The sequence below is a fragment of the Atheta coriaria genome, unplaced genomic scaffold (genome assembly GCF_025399875.1).
Source record: "Atheta coriaria isolate IRGN ID8LTWV9N9 unplaced genomic scaffold, Caltech_Dcor_3.1 hic_scaffold_3_pilon, whole genome shotgun sequence".
In the NCBI taxonomy this organism is placed as follows: Eukaryota; Metazoa; Arthropoda; class Insecta; order Coleoptera; family Staphylinidae; genus Dalotia; species Dalotia coriaria.
In genome coordinates this window covers 11058644-11081897 of record NW_027045445.1, presented here as the reverse complement: position 1 = coordinate 11081897, position 23254 = coordinate 11058644, and the positions used below count along the sequence as shown (strand labels likewise).

The 23254-nt window shown below is 35.6% G+C and overlaps 2 protein-coding genes, 1 long non-coding RNA gene and 1 other non-coding gene across 4 annotated transcripts; 1 reads left to right on the top strand and 3 right to left on the bottom strand.

The window, feature by feature from the left end:
* Nucleotides 1–10947: 10947 nt before the first annotated feature.
* LOC135789650 (uncharacterized) lies at nt 10948–12944 on the bottom strand. Its single transcript, XR_010547630.1, has 2 exons — nt 12516–12944; nt 10948–12411 (listed from the first exon to the last, which is right to left on the bottom strand). It is a non-coding gene; the product is annotated as an uncharacterized lncRNA (long non-coding RNA).
* A 1323-nt stretch (nt 12945–14267) lies between these two features.
* On the bottom strand, nt 14268–15447 carry LOC135804354 (pyridoxal phosphate homeostasis protein). Its single transcript, XM_065318207.1, has 4 exons — nt 15306–15447; nt 15143–15232; nt 14480–15082; nt 14268–14422 (listed from the first exon to the last, which is right to left on the bottom strand). Exons 2-4 carry the CDS (start codon nt 15230–15232, stop codon nt 14354–14356), a joined length of 762 nt encoding a protein of 253 aa, XP_065174279.1. The 5' UTR covers nt 15306–15447; the 3' UTR covers nt 14268–14353.
* LOC135804355 (odorant receptor 4-like) lies at nt 15147–17348 on the bottom strand. The gene is made up of 5 exons (XM_065318208.1): nt 16521–17348; nt 16373–16466; nt 16214–16315; nt 15995–16153; nt 15147–15934 (listed from the first exon to the last, which is right to left on the bottom strand). The coding sequence occupies exons 1-5, from the start codon at nt 17153–17155 to the stop codon at nt 15884–15886; spliced, it is 1041 nt and encodes a 346-aa protein (XP_065174280.1). The 5' UTR covers nt 17156–17348; the 3' UTR covers nt 15147–15883.
* A 528-nt stretch (nt 17349–17876) lies between these two features.
* Nucleotides 17877–17949, top strand: TRNAR-ACG (transfer RNA arginine (anticodon ACG)). Its single transcript has one exon. It is a non-coding gene; the product is annotated as a tRNA-Arg (tRNA).
* The last annotated feature ends 5305 nt before the right edge of the window (nt 17950–23254 follow it).

Sequence of the window (23254 nt, the reverse complement as noted above, 5' to 3'; positions counted from 1 at the left end):
GTTCGCATCAATGTGTCCACGACAGATAAGGGAAAAGCATCAAGGCATCAAACCTTCTAAGCATCAAACGTAACTATTTACTGAGGGAAATATTAAACGGTTCTTAAATCTCAACGATGTTAAAAGATAACAAGTTTTTATTCTGCTATAAGTTATTTTTCTTTGAACACCGAATAATTAATTAACTATACGTGTTCTTTGATGTTTTTTAAGCAAGTAAAGAAGTGGATTTTAGTAAATCATCTTCAGGTTCTTTTTATATTAATTTATTAAAAACTTTATTATTTTAAAATTTCAAAAATTTTATCTTCATGCATTACAAGCTTTTGCCCATGATTTCGTCCTTCGTTCCGGTAGTGTTTAATAAAAATGTAATTCGTTTTTACTCTCTTGTTCTAAACATAGTATGTGTCAATTCTATCAATAAGATTTGCAATTTTATTTTAAAGAAATTAATTATATAAAGAATTGCTAATAATACAGTTCAGCACGCCATCTCGGATTCAACTATTTAACTAGAACTATGATTGAATCTCAATACCAACTTTTATCCTATAGAAAAGAGCTGTCTTTATTGGTTTCCGGCATTTATTCGCAATTTTCTTGCCATAAAAACCATCCTTGGACTTTAACAAACATTTTAATAAAATAATTGCCCAAATTGGTCTAGGCATTGTTGAGTTATGCGCTTACTAACAGATTTTGCAATTTATTTTTATAGTGTAGATTAGTATATAAAAGTAAAAAATATGACGCAAAAGTAAAAATTCAAAAAATGAATTTTTTGGAAATAAGATTTGATGGGTTGCCAAAGACCCACATTGAAATCTCATTTTGCGCAGTTCGCAGGACACGATCGCAATTGATAGCTTTCTGGGCTACTTAAAAATCTTTCTCAAGTTTAAAGCTCCTTTTTTTTCCATTTCTCTTTTATAACACTAGTAATTTTTTAGCAAATTTTCTAAATTCTAACATTTTGACCTAATTTTAAACTGAAACTTAAAATATTTTAGAGTGCAGATGTTTCTCATCGTAAGTGCCCGTATGGTAGAACGCTTTGGTACTTATTTCTCGAAAGTGACTTTACAACGCCATCGGCTCTCGGAACTTTCCCGCTTTCCTTGAGTCCTCGCGGCACGTTCATCCTGCACTCGGCCAGGTGTCCTGCAAAGCGCACACGAAAAAGCCGCTAAATTATTCAAGCCCACCTCAAACACTTTTTCCCCGCATAATATTAACCTTTTCTTAAAATAGAAGATGCTACAATGTATCAATGCTTGAAAAAAAAAGTCACAACAAGAAACATGTTGTGAATATTGAATTGTCCTGTAAAGTAGCATGTATTGACTTTTAAATTACATGAATTGACCTTGTCTATCGACGGATAGTTTCAATTACTTCAATACGAGGTCAATAAATGAATTATTTTATTTATTATTCATCAAATCATTAAATACGTTTTTTATACGATTACTAGTACATTGCGCCCGGCGCATCCACTCTATGCTAAGCTATATAAAATTAAACCGAATTAAAATGATTTAATTGTATAGGTTGAATTATTATTGTATTGATAATTGGTAACATATTTAAGCTTACATGATATCCAAGCTGCGCAGCTCGTTGCGGTAGTTGCGTTAGTCGCATTAGTCGCATTAGTCGCATTAATTGCAGCTAATCACCATCGCGCGCGCACATGTAATTTGCACACTCGATCAAAATGTACACATCAAGCATTTAACACACTAGTTACATCTTTGCGGACTACCACGCACTTAAAGTCACATTAAATAGTTACGTAATTAATCCGTTAAACAATCACAAATTACAAATTCGCACAATTACATAATTGTAGAATTAAATAATAAAACAAATCAATCAATAAAATTTTGTAGTAAATTTAAGTTAAGTTATTTTACATTAGGTTAGGTTATGTGAGGTGTATGAATGTGTGCGATAGTGTGTCCGTTCGGGGGATGTTTCGGTTTGTTTGTGTGGGAGCACGGGCGCGCGCGGAACCGGCGACCTTGTCGGCCGCAGACAGACTGGTTGGCGTCCCGGCGCTAAACGTGCGAAGAGCCGACGCAGCCCGACCGACAACCGAAAACGCTACGACCAAGGCGGCGGCAGCGGCGGCGGCGGGAGAAATGCGGGGTGGTGGAGGCGCCGGGCCACGCGAGGATTTTTCCGAATGAAACACGATTTCTTGGTCTTCCTTGGTAGACCTGCCGAAAAAAAAATACACGCTTCCCACGCCCTTAAATATTATTTTTAGACTGGCCTAAACAAATATAGGATTAAATGTTACAATGGTTGAATTTTATTAAAGAATTGCTAGGTTCTTCGAAAATTTTTACGGTTTTAAGCGAAAAGTTTAGCTTTCCGCCAACGCAATTTATTAATTAAATAAGTTCCTGTTTTGCTTTTACGTTTTAATTAACTGTTAATTATAGATGAAGAAAATGAAGAAGAGGAAAACATACAATTCGTTAAATTAAAAAAAAAGAAATGAAATAAGTTTGTTTATTTTGGAATTTAATATGAGAACAATCGATAAGCTACATATTCGTAAATCATAAATCAGTACGCAGCAGGTCGGCGAGAGCTGAGTGCGTAATTACTCTCCTTCTGTCGCACATTTCATTCCGGATAGTTTGTGATAGAGTTATGATATGAATATGATGTTTTCCGATCGTGCGGTTGACAAATTTCCACGTAATGTTTGCAAACACACGGATTCGTAGTAATCTCACAAATGAAATTTTTTTAATTGCAATTTTGCTCACAGATAAAACAACTATTGCGCAGTGCATTTTAAACAAAGAATTGTGAGGATTCATTTTTATAATTAAAGATTTATTTTTATAAACAATGAATGCGTATTATGCTAGGTCTTATTTTATGATTTTTTCTATTTCCACGTATAAAACGCCAGTTTTTCCACGGTTTTTAGACACAAAAAGTGGTACTTTATATACGGACGGCCAATTCGTACATATTATTCATTATGTACTTGCATTATGCACGGGACGGAGCTAGGGCCTGCGCACTTGCCTACGGAGCAGCACAAGGTGGTATGAAATGCCATGCGACGTCAGTCAAACACGTCAAAGCAGGCGTTGTTGCTGCTCGTTTCGGAGAGGCACGATATGAACCGAACCGTCACATGGGTCGGCGTGCGGCATGGCACTTATAACCTTACAGTTTGTATAAGTGTGCGAGCAAATTTCAATGATTTAAAATTCAAAAGTTGAAATACAAAAACCGCAACGTGAAACTAGAGTGAAAGTACAAAAAATAGCGTAAGTACCTCGTGGCTAAACGTTATTAAACACTCGATTGATTGACCGCTTGCTACACTCGTTCTCAATCAATCTCGTCTGTAATGCCCCTGTTTAGCCCTTTTCTTAGTATACTATTAAAATAATATAAAAATATAATTTATTTTATTGTAATTTTTTCTTATATTTTTTGTGTTTTGCGGAGTTGATTTTCTACATGGCGTCAAAAGCTTCTTTATAATTTATTCGGATGATCGCGCACTTTGCAAATTTCTTGATGTTCGATGTTCTCCTTTAGGAGTTTGCGTGCGTGAGCAATTCCAACACCTGAACGCCCAAACGCGCCTCGTGTCGACTTCCCATCCAAAACAAATTACGCTTTTCGCGCTTCGGCGCCTTTCCGATTTCGGCATCAAATTATTTCTTTGTCAATCAGCTTCTTTTCACAAAATGAAAAACACGCATTGTATACTCCCTCACCTACTTTAAAAACAGTTACAAAACAAAATTATTTCATAATCCGCATCATTGTTGTCTCATCAAACAATGTATAATACATTATTTGACTTTCTATACTCGTCTAAACGGCCGATTGGCAAAATCAATTGTTTATCCAGTTGATTGGCGCGTAGTTTTGTTGTTGATTGACTTGTTCATCATCGTATTGTGCTCACGCAGCGCCAATTATAATCACGCTCGTGATCTTTCCGCTCCGAAGCGAGTTGTCCGAATAAACCCAATAGAATAACTAATGGACACGAACGGACGCATCGGACACTCAATCGAAACGCGCCGATACGGCTGAAAATCGAAACTAACGCAAAAAACATTTACGAATGGTAATTGGATTTCGAGGCGCGCGTCATAAATTATGCTTCCGATGCGAAATTATAATGAATATCGGTGCGTCATTCGATCTGATTGGGGGCGAGCGGCTGGTAAAAAATTGTACAGCATTCACAGATCGAAGATGGAAACACGTAGAAACTGCTAAAATTACTAGGAAAGCACCAGCAAAAGCAAAAGCTTTATCATTGATCAAAGGGTTCAGGGCGGTAATAAATTACCTTGCATATAAAAAAAGGAAAAGATTTATTATCCTCACAATCATTAAATCAGTTTGAATGATTTTCAAAAATAAAAGCGCAGGAAATCCTTATACAATTTAGTCAATAAACATCTGTTTGTTGGAAGTGGAGTTAAAGGTTAAGATAATTGTCCTTGACATAATCAAGTTCTCGGCAATCCTTTCCCATTTATTTGCGAGGGTTAGTGCTTTAGTGCGCCTCACGGCGTTCGCATCCAGGAGACGAAACTCGTGAAAACACTGTCTAAAGCTTAAATCGCGAAAAACTTTCAAGGCGGTTACTAAGCTTCAACTTGAATCAACTCCAAAAAGGAAACGCAATTAATCCTTAAAAATTAAACCGGTTCTCTCCACTTATTTCGAGAAAATGGAACTCTGCACTGATATGTGAATGCTTTTGACAATTTGATGTTTAACACGGCATGTCCTTCAGGCGCACGCACTCGTTGCAATTAAAACTTTGCTCGTAAATAAAGTTCACTGCGGTTTCACCTGCATAATGAAAATTTGATTAAATCACCAGCGATCGTTCTCATCAACTCAACTCGGCATTTATATCACAAAACATTCTCGATGCTGATGTGTGGAGATGTTTGTGACCGCCGGCGTAATAATGTGCGCGTTTTACGAGAGACTCACCTCGCTTCACACACGCATTAAAGGTGTTTATTGAGTACGTTTACGGCTCAACGAGCTGACTTGGGTGCGAAATGGTTAACGCTGAGCAAAACTGCCACCGGCGCGAAAAGAGTTAATTATTCGGTTGCTAGGTAAATACTAAACTTTATTCATTCTATTAAACGAATAGTATTAGTTTAAATAGTTGCAGAAAGATGTCACTGGTGTATAATTAAGTAAACATGTAATATTGGTTGCATACATTAAAAATATAGGTTGTGTTACATACGAAATTAGTTAATTATTGATTACCTGTCAATTACCGTTTATTATGCTTCCTGTACCTACGCCTACCATCGCCTGTTCAAGACACCGATATGAAACTTATCAACTGCTTTAATCTTAATCTCGGATTTAAATTCGAATTCCTTAATTATCCCGCTGCCGCCGCCGGATTGACGAGGGCGCCGCGCGCGCCCTAGGGGTGGAACTCCTTGATGGATTTAACGCACGCCGTGGCATTTTAATCACGTTATAACCTGTACATTTTCATACGCACACAAGAGATTGATATGCGGATTACGCTACAAGAGATAAGAATAGGTATACGCGTGGTCGGAGGTCCCAAGAAAGCAAGAAATTCCCAGGACAATGCGCGAGGCAAGACAAGGAATTTTAATTTTGTTCTATTCCGAGGAAGCCCCGAACCCAAACCAGGTCAAGTCACTTTTTATTCTTTTTATTATTATTAATATTAATAAAAAATGTAATTTTGACGGTGGTAATTTAATTTTGAAGATTCTCAACTCTGCTGGAATATATTACGCTTCAATTAAACAATTTGGAGTTAATTTACATAAAATGAATCCGCATAACTGCGAATGTGAATGTTAATGTGAATTTGCATTCGCACACCGAATTATTCACGAATTCAATCTTTATGATGGAATAACATAAAAATAATTTAAACTTATATTTCAACTCGTACATTATGTTTATGTACAAAAAGCATTTTTGTGTTTCTTTCGCTCTGCGACATTTGTACTTTTTTTCTGTTTTGTGTTTTTTGTGTGTGTGTTGGCTAGTGTTGAAAATAACAAAGGCAACTTGTGAATGTCCACGCCAACTAAAGCAGTCGCAAAGTTGTCCGAGAGTAAAACTAACTCGCAGATTCGACGCAATCCGGCGAATAAATCTGCCGCATTCAATGTGGACGCGTGTGGGAGCCGAGAGAAAATAAAATTAAAGCAGGCGAGATGAAGAGAGGAGAAAAAAGGCGAAAAAGACGCAGCGGAAAAACTTTGACATCGAGGATTTTTCAAAAAGAAAGCGTGGCAAATCCCCAACATCCACAGAATTTGTGAAGTTTCCTAATCTATTTAAAACTAAGTATTTTGCCTTAGGCTTCAAGATTGACCAAATTCATTCGAAATTGGATTGTTGTGCAGTTTTAATGCAATTTTATAGTGAATAAAGTGCATAAAAGGCAAAAATTTTAATACATTTAGCAGGACCGGATGAAATTCTGCGTAATATAAAAATTTTTTTACTTTCACTTTTGAAATGAAAGTTTTTCTACGGATTTTAGGTACAAAAAGTGGAAGTTTAAACACGGACGGCCAAAGTTGTGACTAAAGTATTTTAGTCACGGGTTTTAGTCACGGGGTAACCTTGCGCATGCGCATTTAGCTATGGTGCAGCACAAGCATACTGTTTGCAACATAAAACTTGTAAAAAAACTCTTGTTTCGTCTTTTGAGACTTAATATACTATAAAAATAATAAATAATTAATTAATAATACTAATTTACAGTTAATATTCCAAAATTTCAAATTTACTTCAAAAATAATTAAAATAAGAACTGAAATAATTCATAATAATGATTTTTAGTGGTGTAGGCGTTAAATTTTTTTGTTTTTAATGAAATCCGACGCCAAAAATATCACACCACGTGAAGAACACGTCAAGATGCGAAGAACAAACGTATATCACTCTCATTGAGGCCGCGAAGCGTGAAAATAATGGCGAAAGTTTACTTTCGACAGCGCACGTCTGACGCGAACGCAATTTCGATATGATATATTAGAATGTTCCGCCTCGAATATTGACAGTTCTTATATTGCGTTGCGATTTCCCGCCCGCCGCAAATTTCCTCCGATCGCGGGGACGCCTCAGACCTCAGACAATACGCGCGCGCCTGTCGGAAAATTCCACGTGTCATGAATCTTAATTTTTCGACAAATATTTCGTTTTTCCTTCGCAGCTACTTTGAGTGATGACACACACAAATTTCGATTTTTATTTTTATTTTTATTTTTACACATGCCACATTTTACACATCAATATTAACATCTTGTATTGCAAAAAACGCAAAAATTTTTTTCGGTGTAATAAATCTTTGTAATAATATTATCACAGTAGTAACGCTTGTTCGTGATCTCTTTCGCAGCGCGTTCGTTCGTTATCCTAGGTTGACTTTTCATTTGTCCGAAGATTTATTATTATTCCTTGCAAACGAACACGTGTCCTACTCACTGCTTCAGCTCTTCCAGCGTTTTATACATCGATTGCATAACATTTACCTTTGCCTGTTCCCGTGTTTGAACTTGGAAAAAAATACACACTTTGAAAGTGGCTTAGCGTATAAATTCTAAACTCTGACTAGTAAATCGCTTGGAAAAACATGATAAGTGCAAAAAAAGCAACGCGGAAAATACTTGAAAGCGGGCGGCTCAAGGATCTTCGGGGAGCAAAGAGCGAAATACTAAGCGCAGGTTCGTGTTCAAGGTCCTTGCATGCATTCATCACTTTTGGGGGGCGAGCCGAGGGCAGCCCAAGAGCAGCTATTATATTTTTTATTTATACAGGGTGTTATAATCACAAAAAAACAAAAAATTTTTAAAAAATAAAAATTTATTGTTTTTTATTGTTGGAGGGTTTGGGGCCTGGCAATATGCAACGAGTTGTTGACCCAGTGGCACACTGAATCAATATATACTGCGCGTGGTCCAGGTCGGCCGCCAGGATGGATCTGCATGCGCTCGGCGGCGGCCTGCCCTCAATTTTTAAAGGTGCATCCTGCACTCGGCTCCCATCGCAGCATTTATTCATTTGCTAAAGTTAGTTTTGTGTGGAGGTGAATAGTATACGAGCATTTGCTTCTATATTGTACGAGCACTGTTGGTCTGTTAAACGATGGATCGAGCGCAGATCGATCAATCAATTGAGTGCCGTCGTTACACTGCAGGCACGGAGAGCAGCGCAGAGTAAGCTGAAGCACGAAAGATGATTAATGATATCGTTGGGAAGATGAGCATGTGAGTGGGATGAGGGCAGACCGATGAACACGCTGTGTCCAAGCAGAAGAAAACAGAAAAATCTCAGGGGTTTCGAATATGAGAAGCTAATCTTTTTCGTATTCACAATGTTGAAATTCTTGCTGTGCATAATGAAATATATATCAACATTCCTCACATTTTTTGCGAAATTAAATAAAGCTGACATAGATTTCCGCAAAATTAAATTTATAATTTAATTTAGTTTATTAATTTATTATATTGAAACGAATAGCGCACTTTGTTGGAGAAATAGTTGGGGATCGTTTGATGTGTTTGGAGTGTTTTTGTTTCCAGGGAAAATCTGGGCATTCCTCGAATCCATTAAATTTTAACAGAGTTTGCAAAGTGCATAAACTGTTAGTAGTTTTGCTAAAGTTTTCTATAAAATAACGTATGAAATTATTTGTTATTGTTTGTAAATAGTATATTTTTGTACATTAAAACATTTTTAATAGAAATATTGCAATAGTTATGAAATTAATAGCATGCAACTTATGTGTCGACATCTATATGCCAAGCTTTTATACAGTGTTAAAAAAATCCATAATCTACAAAATTACCGTTTCCTTCTAAAAGGAATTTTACGTTGTTCACACGGCTAAACTACGCAACTATATTGCAACCGTTGCCACTAAACGTCTCTGTAAATATGCGCTCTCTGCAAATAGCGACAACATTGAATCGTTTTCTGTAACACGGAACTGAAGAGGGCAGGTTCTAATTTTCGTTCTCTTTTTTGTTTTTGCAATCACTTTCGAGTTCCTATCGCAGACATTAGCTAAATTTGAATGCGAATTTGATTCGCTTCGTCGATCGACTTCCGATTATAAATACAATAAATAATTACACTAGTTCCCGCATTTCTCCTTAACAATATAGTTTATTTTGCAGATTATTATCTTCGTCAGCCCTTGTCAAAGTGTTGCAACGCATAAAATACTGGCAATGTATCATAACTTGCTTCTTTTATACACTCGTGTTCGCGGCGCACAAACTTTAGCAGAGCATCAAGAGATGATGAATTAAATTCTCCATCAAGTTGTACTTGTCTGTTCCAGGAATTTGACCTGCAATCTGCGAAAATTTGCATACAAAGTTGATTTATCGCTCTGTCACATTTTTTCGAGAAATATTTGTATTTTTACGGATTTGTACGCGATCTTGGCGGCTCAGTAACTTCAACTTAGCCTCGAAAGATTCGAAATTAAATTCTCCGTCAGGTTGTATTTGTTAGCGGTGGAAGTGACTCGTGTTTAGGGCACCGTATGAATGTGACGGTGGATGTGGCCTGATAGAGGTAGTTTCCGACGGAAAATAATATGAATGAATATTTAGAGAATTTTTATTAGCTATAATGATATAGGTATTTAATTACAAGTGTAAATTACCAAAGAAGTAAAATTTGAATGTTATTATGCTTTTTTGTAGTTTTTGAAGAGATTTGATGCAATTTTAAAGAAAATATGTGATTTTATAACGATTTTATAACTTTCATTGACTATTCATGCAGTGTATTATGTTTATTTGATGCTAAATTAATGAATATTTGCAGTAAAATTGCAAAATTTATTTCATTAATTTTTAGCTAAGTAAAGTTAAGTAAACTAAGTAAAGTTAAGTAAACACTTACTGTACGCTATATTTCAACATTAATTTTGAATTAATACATTCTACCGACATCTACATTCGAAGCTTTGAGTTATGCATACAAATTGCTATTCGTTTAGATAGGGTGGTGCATGCGCAGTTGCGTGTACGTGTGACACACGGCCACTGCCAAAGGAACCACGATCCAGGTTTCATAATTGGGGATCGTTCTTACCCGTATTGGAAACACACACAGACAAAATTTCATCTTTCCTAAAATGACGAAAGTCTGGCCGTCACGGGTTTGTGGTGAGTGCGCACACTACACAACAGTCGGCCGACTATTTTTACTTTGTCAGCTACCGTTGAAGAGAGCGGTCGCATAATGAAAGTTACTAGTAGTACAATATTGTCCAGAAATATTATAATTGCTCTGATGCAACGGAGGAGAAAAATCAAGAAGAGAGTCCGAGAGTATTGGGTGCATCCCATCCACAGTGATAGATTATTAAATGGAAAACTTTACACGATGCATTCAAAAGTACTAGATTACCCGAAAATTTTTTTCGTATTTTATCGGATGACCATAAGTAGCTTCAAAAACTAGCACCAAAACACGGAGCGAACTGAACGATTGGTCGAGTCGGCCGACTAAACAATCGGTCGGTGTGCGCGCTTGCGACGAGCTCCATACTGATATCGCAGTCGGCCGATAGTTGGCCTGGTTGGCCGATAGTTTAGTTTGAACGCAGTTGGGTAGCCCATCAAACTTATTTATCGGCCGATACAAAATCGTTGTAGTATGCGGACTTGCATACATCTTCATACTGATTATAAGCCCGACCAAACTATCGGCCGATAAAAAGTTTGTAGTGTGCGGGGGCTCTTAGTGTTCTCTAAAAAAGTTTTCTTTTTTTTCTTTTTCTCTTTTTAGTGTCGTTTAGTGCCTTTTTAGAAAAGTTTTCATTGAAACGCAAAACTTTCAATATCTCGATTTGAAGATAAATGGAGTTAGGCCACTTTCAAAATAAGCGGCTCATATATAGATATAGTGTTATTACAATTCATTTTACATGTTATCATTTTTATCTACAATTCCAAACATAATCCAAAAACATGGATCATTATTTTCGTTAAATTGTATAGGACATAGTTTGCAATAAATCCATGATGATGTATCTTTATCACTTTTGACTTGACATACTCCCTTTAGTACATGATTAGATTCATTATGATATCTATGAATTATATGAATTTCATATCTGTACCTTGCAGCTACTTCAATATTTTCATTGTATAATAATTGCACCGTGAAACATATTTTCTGCTTATTACCACTTCCAGTAGTTTTAAAATTAACTGTAAATAATTGATTTTTAAAAGAATAATATTTATGACAATTTGGAACAGATACTTCTTTTAACGGTACGATTAAAACAACATAGTTTCTGAAGACTGTGTGCTTTTCTTTAAAATGTGTTAAAATATTACGTCTCGAACATTCCTGCTGGCATTTAACACATTTTATTGGGGCATAAAGGCAATTCTTGATGTGTTCATCTAAATCACCTACGTTGCCAATTTTCAAACAGCCATTCTCATAGTTTGAACATAACATTAATAATGTACTTGGAAATAAGTAACGCAGGTTTACAACACTCAAGGTGTCCCGACATATAGCACACGTGTTCAATTTCTTCCCACATCCATTGCACACGTTATGTCCATTAGGACATTGATAGACTTTAACTTTAACTCATAATTGCAAATTGGACACTCTGGCAAGTGGATCACATTTTCAAACCCACATAAAGAAATGTTTAACAAAAGATTTCCATTCTGCGGCACGTCAATATCAACGTTAGGATTTGAATTATACCTAATAGCGGACAGCACTGTGAACTGCTTGTGTTTTAGTTGATCGTGTTTGTAACCAACTGTAAAGTTATTATTTATATTTGAGTCATCATATGTTTCAATACGTGCAATATTCACACTTAATTTAGATTTGTCTCGTTTAATGTGAATTAGAAAAGTATGTTGGTTCAGGCAAGCAATTAAAATTTCATTTTTAGTTGCTGCGTCCAGCGTATGTTCTAAAATTGGCTTGTCCAAGTCGATTATTTTATCCTTGTGGTTGCTTTTGAGATGGTCTTCATATTCATTTAAACTGATACCTTCCATATTGCATAAATTGCAATCTAATTGCCTATGTTTGCAATTTGTTGTATGTTCATCAACTTGGCTCCTCTTCAAGATGTAGTCGCAATCTTCATACTGGCATGGAAAAAGGCATTGGTTTAGCACATTTTCTAAGGCAATATCACGTCGACTGTCATTGTGTATAGAACATATTTCGCAATATGTTCGATCCCAATACAGAAATATCTCTCCAGTCAACCAATTCTTGCATGTTGTACAAATTGCATACATAACATAAAATTTTGAGTTAGCATATTGATTTAATATTTCAAAATTAAACAACTTGAATGGATTCATTCTAAAACAGATATTTGAGATTCTTGTAGATTCGGAAAAGAGAACATTTCGCAATACAATTACAATTTATTATATAGTGATAGATTTGCTTTTTTACTTACTTACTTTCATTTACAAATACGTAATTTCTATACAATATAAGCAATTTAATAAACCTAAAAGCAAAACTCACTCGATTCTAACGCACCACGTCAATTTATAGTCATTAGTCATTATCAAACAAATATTATCTACTTATGATCAAAGCTCAATGTTGAAACAATATGTAATTGCACAACCGCATATCTTAATTAAATTAAATACCTTATTTCAAAAACACTCAAATACTCTACTTTTCCTAGAACGCATTACATTTATCGCATTTTGAAGTGGATTTAGTATGATATTTTAGGATTCGACTTTAATCATAAAAAATATATATTTATACAGCAATTTTTAACATCTCCTGAATATCAACAATGTTCTCCCTGGGCTTTCCAACTTTCTTGCCTTCCTGCTGTTCATACTCATCTATCTTCTCCCAATCTTTCCATGTAACCAGTCTATAAGGAGTCCGAACGGTATAGGCTTTTTTGTCGTAGTCATGGTACACAATTATAAACACAGCTCATAGTTCCCTTTTCTGCCACTGGCTGCGCTTGAAACCCTAGTGAATCGATGTACGTTGGTTTGTGTCCATAGCAACTTTGAGACAATCCGTTTACATGACGTTCCTGAGTCGTTCTATTAGTCGTGATTATTATTGTTTCATGTTGAAATTTTTTTCCGGCAATTTCCATAGCAAAGTAAGCATTTAAACAAGTACACTGCGCATAGTGGTGCCCTCTATTGGCGAATGTTCTGTTCCCTAGATTGAGACCATTAATTTACCATGACGTTCGGTCTCCTGTGTATCTATACTTCGTGCACCACCCTATCTAAACGAATAGCAATTTTTATACATAACTCAAAGCTTCGAATGTAGATGTCGGTAATATGCATTAATTCAAAATTAATGAAATAAATTTTGCAATTTTAATGCAAATATTCATTGATTCAGTAATAAATAAACATAATACACTGCATAAATAGTCAATAAAAGTATATTTTTGTCTTAAAATCACATTTTTTTAAAAATTGCATCAACTACAAAAAAAGCATAATAACATTTAAATTTTACTTCTTTGGTAATTTACTCTTGAAATTAAATACCTGTATCATTTTAGTTAATAAAAATCGTCTAAATATTCATTCATTCATATTATTTTCCGTCGGAAACTACCTCTATCAGGCCACATCTACCGTTACATTCATACGGTGCCCTAAACACGAGTCACTTCTACCGCTAACAAATACAACCCGACAGAGAATTTAATTCCGCTTCTTTCGAGGCCGAGCTGAAGTTACTGAGCCACCAAGATCGCGTATAAACCCGTAAAAATACAAGTATTTCTCGAAAAAAGGTGACAAAGCAATAAATCACCTTTTTATGCAAATTTTCCAGGACTGCAGGTCAAATTCCTGCAACAGACAAGGACATCCCGACGGAGAATTTAATTCTACATCGGTAGATGTCATTCAAATTTAGCTCAAGACTGCGATAGGAACTCGGAAGCGATTGCTAAAACAAAAAAGAGAACGAAAATTAGCAACTGCCCCCTTCAACTCCCTGTTATACATAGAAATGACAGGGTGGAATTGACAGGATTGGAAAACTTATTTATATCAAAGAATCCAAACATTACATTAACAATTACTTTAAACATTATAATTTGACCAATATAGATTCGTTTTGGGGAGAATTAATGATGTTTAGATATTATTGAGTGCATAGAGACATATTTTTATTATACATTTAAAATTAACTTTCATCAGAACTCCCTTTATAATTTTATTGTCAAAGATGTTGACAGCTATTTACAATAATCAAATACCCATTATTAGAAAATAAATCCTAGCATCTTTTATACTTTCCGTGGTCGATAACCGAATATAGAACTACCAACTCTTACATTTGTGCTTCCTAGTTCAATCTGAAAACAAACACAGTAAAGCATTGCATAAATATAAAAATCTCTTCATTAACTTACAGCATGTTCAAAGTCATCAGACATTCCCATAGATAGTTTGACATCTTTCCAATCAATTTCTAAATGCTGACAAATTTCGTCTCTACATCTCTTCAAGCACAAAAAATCTGGATTTGGGCCATCCTCAACATTGTAATCAAATCTGCCAATGGTCATCAGTCCATCAAACTTTAAATTTGGGCATTGCTCAATCACAAACTTTGCCAAGCTAATCACATTGGTGGGCTCAACACCACCCTTAGCCTCTTCTCCGCTTGTATTCACCTGAATAAACACATTCAACTTCTTTTCACCATTCTCATTAAACTTTGGCCAGGATTTGTTCAATGCTTCTGCAATCTTCTCCCTGTCCACAGTCTCTATTATATACAAATTCGGTATGCCTAAGATTTTGTTCAATTTGTTACTCTGTACATTTCCTATGTAATGCCATTGGATTTCTTTGCACTTCTCAAGAATGTCTTTATTGTTTGCCTTCTCAGCCAGCTCCTGGATGTAATTTTCACCAAAGTGTCTTTGACCTTCCTCGTAGCACTCAATGATCATTTCAATAGGCTTTGTTTTGCTCACAGCGACGAGGCGAGGTGTTAAACATCTCAGTTCCTGCAAATTGCATCATAACCAATATATTTTAAGCATAAATTTGTTCAATCTTTAACTTACTGGATTTCTTTTTTGGCATGCAGCATCTATTCGTTGTAGGATACTTCGCAGACCACTTTTTACGTCGACTTCGGCCATTATCTTATTCATCTGTTGATATAATAACGTTGAGGCGCATTAAATTTCGGCTTTTTATCAGTTGGTAAACCTAACAATATCTAACCTTGCACACGCTTGTTTTCGACTCGCAGCTGACGGAGAAACTTGCTATAACTAAATGTAAACGCACGCGCGGACGCACGATGAATGAATATTTGTACTGAGAAGCGACTTATTCTCATATGCATAATATGCGTAAAAGCTATAAGTCATTTGTAATTACTTAATAGATTGAAATTATCTCTGCTGCAGTCATAGTGCGTGTTTGTTGATCATAATCCAAATTAATCATCAGCTAATATTCAATATTGCTTTTTACAATGCACGAAAACAACTCCTCACAAAGCCTACAGTTCAGAACAAAAAATATTTAAAATATTAAGTTTAAATATTAGGTTATGTTTTAGATTCTTCTTATGCCATGAAAAAAATTACTGATTTATTTTAAAATCATTGAATTTCGAAGTTTGCAAAGTGATTGGAGCGTGAAAGTATGAATAATAGACACCTACACCTATATATTTACATGTAACATAAACAAATTAACTGCAATTGCGTAAGCTTTTCGTTTTAAATATAAATTCAAAAATATAGAGATGACGCCTAGCCAACATAATAAAACCTGAATTTCAAACGGCGTCATTAAACGAATGAATTCAACAGTGTGTAAAACGAGAAAGAGAGCTGCACAGTCTAAAAATGAATGGATTCATACATGAACAGCTATCATGTGTGCAATTATTATCAGCTTACAGCAACAAAATTCGCAAAACTTAGCTGCATCAATCCAGCAACTGTGAGTGCTTCAGGTCTTTGAGCCCGTTGAAGGATCATTACGATTCCCATTCGAAAGTTGGAATCAACGGTAGTCTCCCAGTCACAATTGTAGATTGCATCAGCTACCATTCCACTCTAAAATTTTACGATTAAGATATGATGTTATAGTTGTTAATGCCAGCAGTGCGTATTTACCTGATAAGTTAGCTCATTTCCAACGGAGCAGTAAATAAAGAACTGCAGCAGATGAGCAACGCAGTAGCTAAACATGTGTTGGAACAACGATGGATCTGCAATCTGTAAAGTGCCCCCAGGTCCCAGATAATATTTACATTACAATGCAAATAAACTTACTAACGCAACGCATGAAACGCAGATTGCCAACGTGCTGAAAACAAACTGCAGAAACACAATATGTCGAAAAGTTGTCTCGATTAATTTACACAGCCTAAAATTATAAGCAGATTAAACACAGGGTGAAATTAATACGGTAGTTTTGTACCTAATAAGCCGTAAATGATGTTCAACACATTCAATCATAATATTAAATTCATCAATGTGATTTGTAATGCTTTTCTTATTCTTAAAGAACTCTTTCCACTTTTTACCTTTTGTTTTATCACACATTGTTTCTAAAACATCCTGCAAAATCTGAAACTGACACGCGCAGATCATGACAATTGAGTTGAAGAACGCATCAAAGCCGCTTAAGACACAAATGACCACTTGGTTCATGAACCATTGCCAAATGTACATCATCTCATAAATGGGACTGACATGAGTGTCAAATGGATACCAAGATTGAAGTGGTAGTTGTTTAGTCGATGTTGAAACTAAAGGAAATGCCATGAACTGAGCGCAGGAAACAAACGCCATTGTGAGGAATGTGCATACAACCATTGTGACATAGTTGCTGCGTGAACGTATTTCTTCTTGGCGTTGTTTTGATGCAATATTTGCAGGCCAGAAGTGGTGCCAGATTATTACCAGGATACGATTTAGAGGATCTCGATAGAATAGCATGGTTGCTAGTTTTGCCATTGTCTCAATAGTGGTAGATGCAGTGGTACAGGCTGACGCCATTTTGGATATGTTTGTGATATTCAGTATGATGTATATTACATGTCCGACCTCCATTATACCCAAACTTATGAGAACTGCAATAATTGTCCATTTTTTGAGAGCCGTTCTGGAATCATCAGGCCAAACACATAATCCTTGAAGGATTATTTTGGGTAAGAGGAGACTTTTCTTTGCTAAGTCATGTCTACAATGTATCACAAAGTCTATTGATAATTTTATCGGTTTATAAAGTTGATATTTGGCTTTATTCATGTTGAACAATTGAAAATATTATACAAGTGAAATAAAATGTAAATTTTGTATTTATATCTTTGCTTTCGAAAACTTTTGAGATATAATGGAAAATAATTGTTATAATTATATTTAGAACTTTGTTTTATTATTAAGTATTGATTGTGTTTCGAAAGTGAATCAGTTTTCATCGAAAGCTTTACGTCACCAAGAAATTATTTATTAATGATTAATTTTCTGCCTACATAGAACAAATCCAACCAAATCTTAATATAATTTATTTAATAGTGCAAATTGAATAGAGTAAATGCAAAAAAAATAATTTATTAGCATATTTTTACAAGATTTTAAAATTTATTACTGAAAGTAATATAATTCATCAAAAATTTATGATTAATGGTTTAAGTATATCAGTTGATGGGGGGAATCGTTGTTTTAAGTGATTTAAGTATAATTTACAGATTCATGACTTTACTTTTGTTGGGTTATACGAGTACTAAATTAGGGGCCGCCGATTTTCAAAACTGGGGCAGTCTTTTCAACGGGTCCTGTGGCGCAACGGATAACGCGTCTGACTACGGATCAGAAGATTCCAGGTTCGAATCCTGGCAGGATCGACTTTTTCGCATTTTTTGCATTTCTTCTTATTATGATTATCAGTTGCCAATGACGTAAACTTATAATATTATTACATTTGAAATATTAATATATTACATGCTAGAATCTGTGCAACTCGCACAAAAGTTTCTCTGGAGTCATGAGAAACTTAAATATTAATGACTAATTTTCCACGCATCATAAATTCAACACTCCAATTCAACATGATGACTAATTTATTATTGTACAATGTCACGTGCAATAATTTTATACGAAGTAAATTCTAAAAATTTTATTAAAGTTCTTTTATTACATGAATAAATGCGTCTTGTAATACATAGTAGACTATAAACAAATTAATTAATCTTTACAATCACATTGCGTGAGCTCATTAGTGAATGCATTCGAATAATCAATATTATTACTAAATGGTGACTGCATGAAATCCTGTAGAAGACAAAGAATGCTTCAATTATCATGACTAATCAACTTACATTACATTACGTTATTAGTATAGTCAGCAAGTCAACTACTTTGTTCCAAACAATGCTTTATGTTTCTTGTTTTCTATTGTAAATTGTTCTTTATAATCTTGATTAGTAAATCTTGAGTCAAGTGAAAAGTCAAGAATCAAATCAACATTGACACAGCTAGAGACATCTCCAAGTCGAGTTAAAGTAGTAGTAGTAACTGCAGAAACTCAACGGTAGGTGTCGCTAGCATGCTTGTTTCAAAATAAATATATATTTTCTTCTTATAAGATAAATCCAAGCAAAAAACCAAAATAAACACAACAAAACAATTTTTGTGCTGCACGGTGTTATTTGCAAGTGATAAAACACAAGTATTGTCAAACAAATAACAACTGCAATGTTTTGATTTGGATTTTTAGTTTAACTTACCAAACATAGATTTTGTCTGCTTAGGAATTCACTATTTTTAAAACTCATTATTACAAAACCACCATCCTGGTGGCAGGCCTATTGATGCTTGAATACTTAATAAAACACTCGGCCGCAGTCATTAAATCGAAAATAATAGGAATTACAATTTCGTTTAGCTGATAAATAATAATTTTTCTATAACTCTCGCGCCGATCAGCGGACGTCGCTCGCAGTCGCGATGCGAGACAGAAAATCGTTTATTACGGACGCAATTTCCATACGAAATTATCATCGATATATTAAAACGTTGTTGGCCTGGCTCTCCTCAGCTTGCGGTGCATTCGAGTCGCCTGCTCTATAATTTTCCACGCGAGCGCATAAATTACGCGCTCGCTAATAGCCGCTGATGTATTTATTTCCAATATAAATTACTTCTCTAAGTACTCGACAATTTCAATTAATTTCACATTGCATATGCGCGCACGACGCTAAATCACTAACGCCGAACTAATCGGCGGCAGTCTTGCGCGCAAATGAGACACAAATTTACGCGTTTTGCATTAATGCAATCGTTTTGTTTATTCAGGCACATTTTTCAACACCGTAGGCAACCAATTTCACTTTGTTTGCACTCGGGTATGTATTGAATAAAGAGAGGCGAATTTATTGGCGCATTTAAAATATAATTCATTTCCTGTTAATTGGATGTCTTATTCGATTAAATCTCGGATCGGGTCGGAACGTGCCGCCTCGAATCGTAGAAATTTCCAGCGCGCTCGACATAATTAAATTTCAATTCGTCGGATGGACGCGCGATGATGGATTTTTACGACTAAAAGCGTACGTAAAACGAGTTTTATTTGCTTACATATCGCTGATGTTTGTTCGGGACGGCGAGCGTCGGATATTGGAAGTTTGATTGAACCGCATCTCTCGGCCGGTTTTCTAATTTTGGTTATTTTCGAATCGAATCAATCGCAGCGAATTAAACCTTTCAAAACACTCCGCGCGCTGCGAGACGAGAATATTTTTATTGCCGCGTGCGTCGTTTTGATAAATGTAGACCTTTTGAAATCGTTATAAATTCGTCGAGTTTACGCGCAGACACGATGGAAATACCTCGGAGTCGTATTACACGCATTATTAACACTCAGTGTATTAATCAGGACGCTTTCGTCGCTAACTCGCCGGGGCGTTATTAAACTTTTATTACTGATATTAATTTATTACCGCAGATCTTATCGCGACGAAATTTTATGTGTCAGATTCGTACTCGTCGCTAGTCAAGGAGATATTCTGTGACATAAGCCAATTATTATTAACATAACAAACTCGAAAATCAATTTAAAAACGCCATTCACATGCAAAACTATGATAAATCTATAACTAATAAAATTCCAGCCGATGTAGGCAACTTGATTGACAATAATTGAATCTATAATATAAAAATGAAGCGTAAAATCTGTTGGTAAGCGCATAACTCAACAACGCTTTGGCCAATTTAGCCAATTCTTTTTTAAAATGTTCGTTAAAGTCCAAGGGTAGTTTTTACGGCGAGAAAAATTCGAATAATTGCCGGGAAAATCCTAAAAACCGCATTTTTCTATAGGATAAAAGTTGGTATTGAGGTTCAATCATAGTTATAGTTAAATAGTTAAATCCGAGATAGCGCCCTGAACTGCATTATTAACAATTTTTTATATAATTAATATCTTTAAAATAAAATTTCGAATCTTATTGATAGAATTGACACATACCTATTATGTCTAGAACAAGAGAGTAAAAACGATTTATATTTTTATTAAACACTACCGGGACGAAGTCGCGGTCAAAAGCTAGAATTTTAATAAATGTAGAATTGGTTGCATACATTTAATCATAATATTTGTTAAAGTGCGTTGCTAACTGCTTCATTTGACGCAATAAAACTTGAGATAACCTCAAACCAACGCAACTCAGCACGTTATTTCAAAATAATGATTTTATTAATTAAACTTAATGACCGCGCGTTACAAAATTCCGCGCTAATAACTGCTGGCGTTTCGTGCGTAATTAATTAATCTAATTAAAAACTCTAATCTGCAAACACAGTATAAACGTGTTGAAACATTATTTATCATCATTTTTATAAGTTTTATGTTACGCCCAACATTTAAATATATAGTATTTCGCTTATGAAACGAAACAACACAACTCGTAAATTTATTCTTTTCTTAATTATTTGTTACTTTGCTAGTTTTGTAATTAATTTATTAACAAGGAATTAATGCGCTGCGATAACTCGCGGTTGCAGAACGTGCCGTGTCGTGTTCTTCAGCCAGTAAAAATGAATAATGTTGAATAACGTTTGCGGGCATTTAGATTAGCGTCGTTGTTAAGAACTCGGCTTAACGTGGCGTTTAAGTAACATTAATATATGTTACCGGGCAGTGTCGAAACAAAACCAAAACGTAATAATGTCGAGTTTATTCGTCTTTAAGTACCCAGTAACGTTATTTCAACGCTTTGAGGTGAATTTAACACAATATTCTCTGAGCTATTAATAAATAAAACTATATCATTGTATCATCCATTTTACGGTTAGTGTTCCAATGTAATATATGCAACCAAATTCACATCAACGCAAAACTTGATGGCGTATATGATATTTTCTATAGATTTCAAATGTACATTTAGATAAGTAGGTAAAACTGTGCGGACGTGCCTTAATTAATTTGCGCGCTTTGTTTCAGCGGCCCGCGGCGATAATTTATACCGCGCACGAGAGCGCGCGCATCTTTTTTTTTCCCCAGCCGCAATTATGCCGGCAGAAAATTACGGATAATGGCCATAATCCGCGCGGACGATCGCTCGCCGACATTCTCGACTTATCAGCATCGAAACGCGCGCCCATTGCACTGACTCGCCGCGGCTCTATCGGCCGTGAAATCGCATTAGCTCGTGTCGAATTTTGATTTCTCGATGCTTTATTACCGCTCATTATCGTCGCCCACATTACGCCCGTTTTTTACTCACCGGAATTCAGAAAACAGAAAGTTTCCTCTTATCCGTGCCACTTAACAACGGCGAAAAAAAAGTGATCCTATCTGATTCATTACTTATTCATTACTATTTTCATTTTATTGCTTTATTTCAATTTATTACAGCCAGCAGTAATTATTGATTGCTAGCATTAAAATAAAATCGGTTCTAATGTTATGATTGGCAGTTAAGAGTTAAAGTAACTCAGAAGCCTTCGATTTACGGCTTTAAATCGTTCAAAATGTCCAAAAACACTGCATGCAGCCGTAAAATTTAGTATTGTGATAAAATTAATGGACACTCAACTACTTAAACTACTTAATACAAACTCTAATTTCCCAGAACAATATCTTTTCAAAATATCAGAAGTCCAAAGCTGTAAAACTGGGTTATGTGTTTGGCAACCATTAATGAACATATGCAACCAAGCTAACTTCTTTTTAAGCAGCGTGTCGTGCAGCTTTCAAACAAATTATCATCAACAATAACGAGTTAAGTGTTATTGGTATGAGGCAACTCGTCGCGTGGTTCTTTTTTTTTTACTTATTTTCGGTTTTTGTGTGCGGTAATTATCACCCGTGGCAATAATAATACGCGAAGCGATTATTATATTACTATATTTGTCTAGCAGTCCGAATCGTGCGCGGCTGCGCACGCGCATTGCACAGCAGTGACGCACACGAATCAGTAAAGTTAATGATTCAGTTCGTTAAACTTGAAGAAGCTTGTTAAAAAGTCGTAAATCATCCGTGTGCATTCACAGCCATTTTATTTATTTAGCATCCGCAACAACAGCAAAACTCTTAAACATTTCAACGTTTTAAGGTTAGATTATAAGGTTATGTTGCTGAAGAGTTTCGCTGGTGGTTTCGTGCGTGTTTGTGCGCCGGAGCATCATGGCGGAATGGACGTCAGCATATTCAAACATCACGAATCGAACCTTAACGTTTAATGATAGGAATTAGCCGGGGCCCGCTCGATCCGGACCGCTAATGCATAGTTTATTAACAAACTCGGCCCTCGGGGTGGTAATTTACGAAATTGCTCCATGCGCAGAGCACCGATGCTGCATACAGAGTGATTTTAATCTTAACACACACGACTGCTACCACATTGGCTCCGCAACTCTGTAACAATTCCATAATATAAACACACCAGTGTCTTAACATCATATATTTTAGGTTATGTTAGGTTATGTTCAGTTATACCTGTGAAAATATTGTTTTTGTTTTATTTGCGGTTAATATCAATGATTTTATTACGTGTAACTTGCTCCTGTTGTAAGTTGATCGTCGTGATGTTGTGAACTGATGCTGGAAGCATCAATTTGCACAGCAGTCAAGCGCCACCCCTTCATGGTAGGCAGATATGCATACAAGTGGTGCAATTACTCTCGTTGTGAGTATTGTGCTGGGCATAT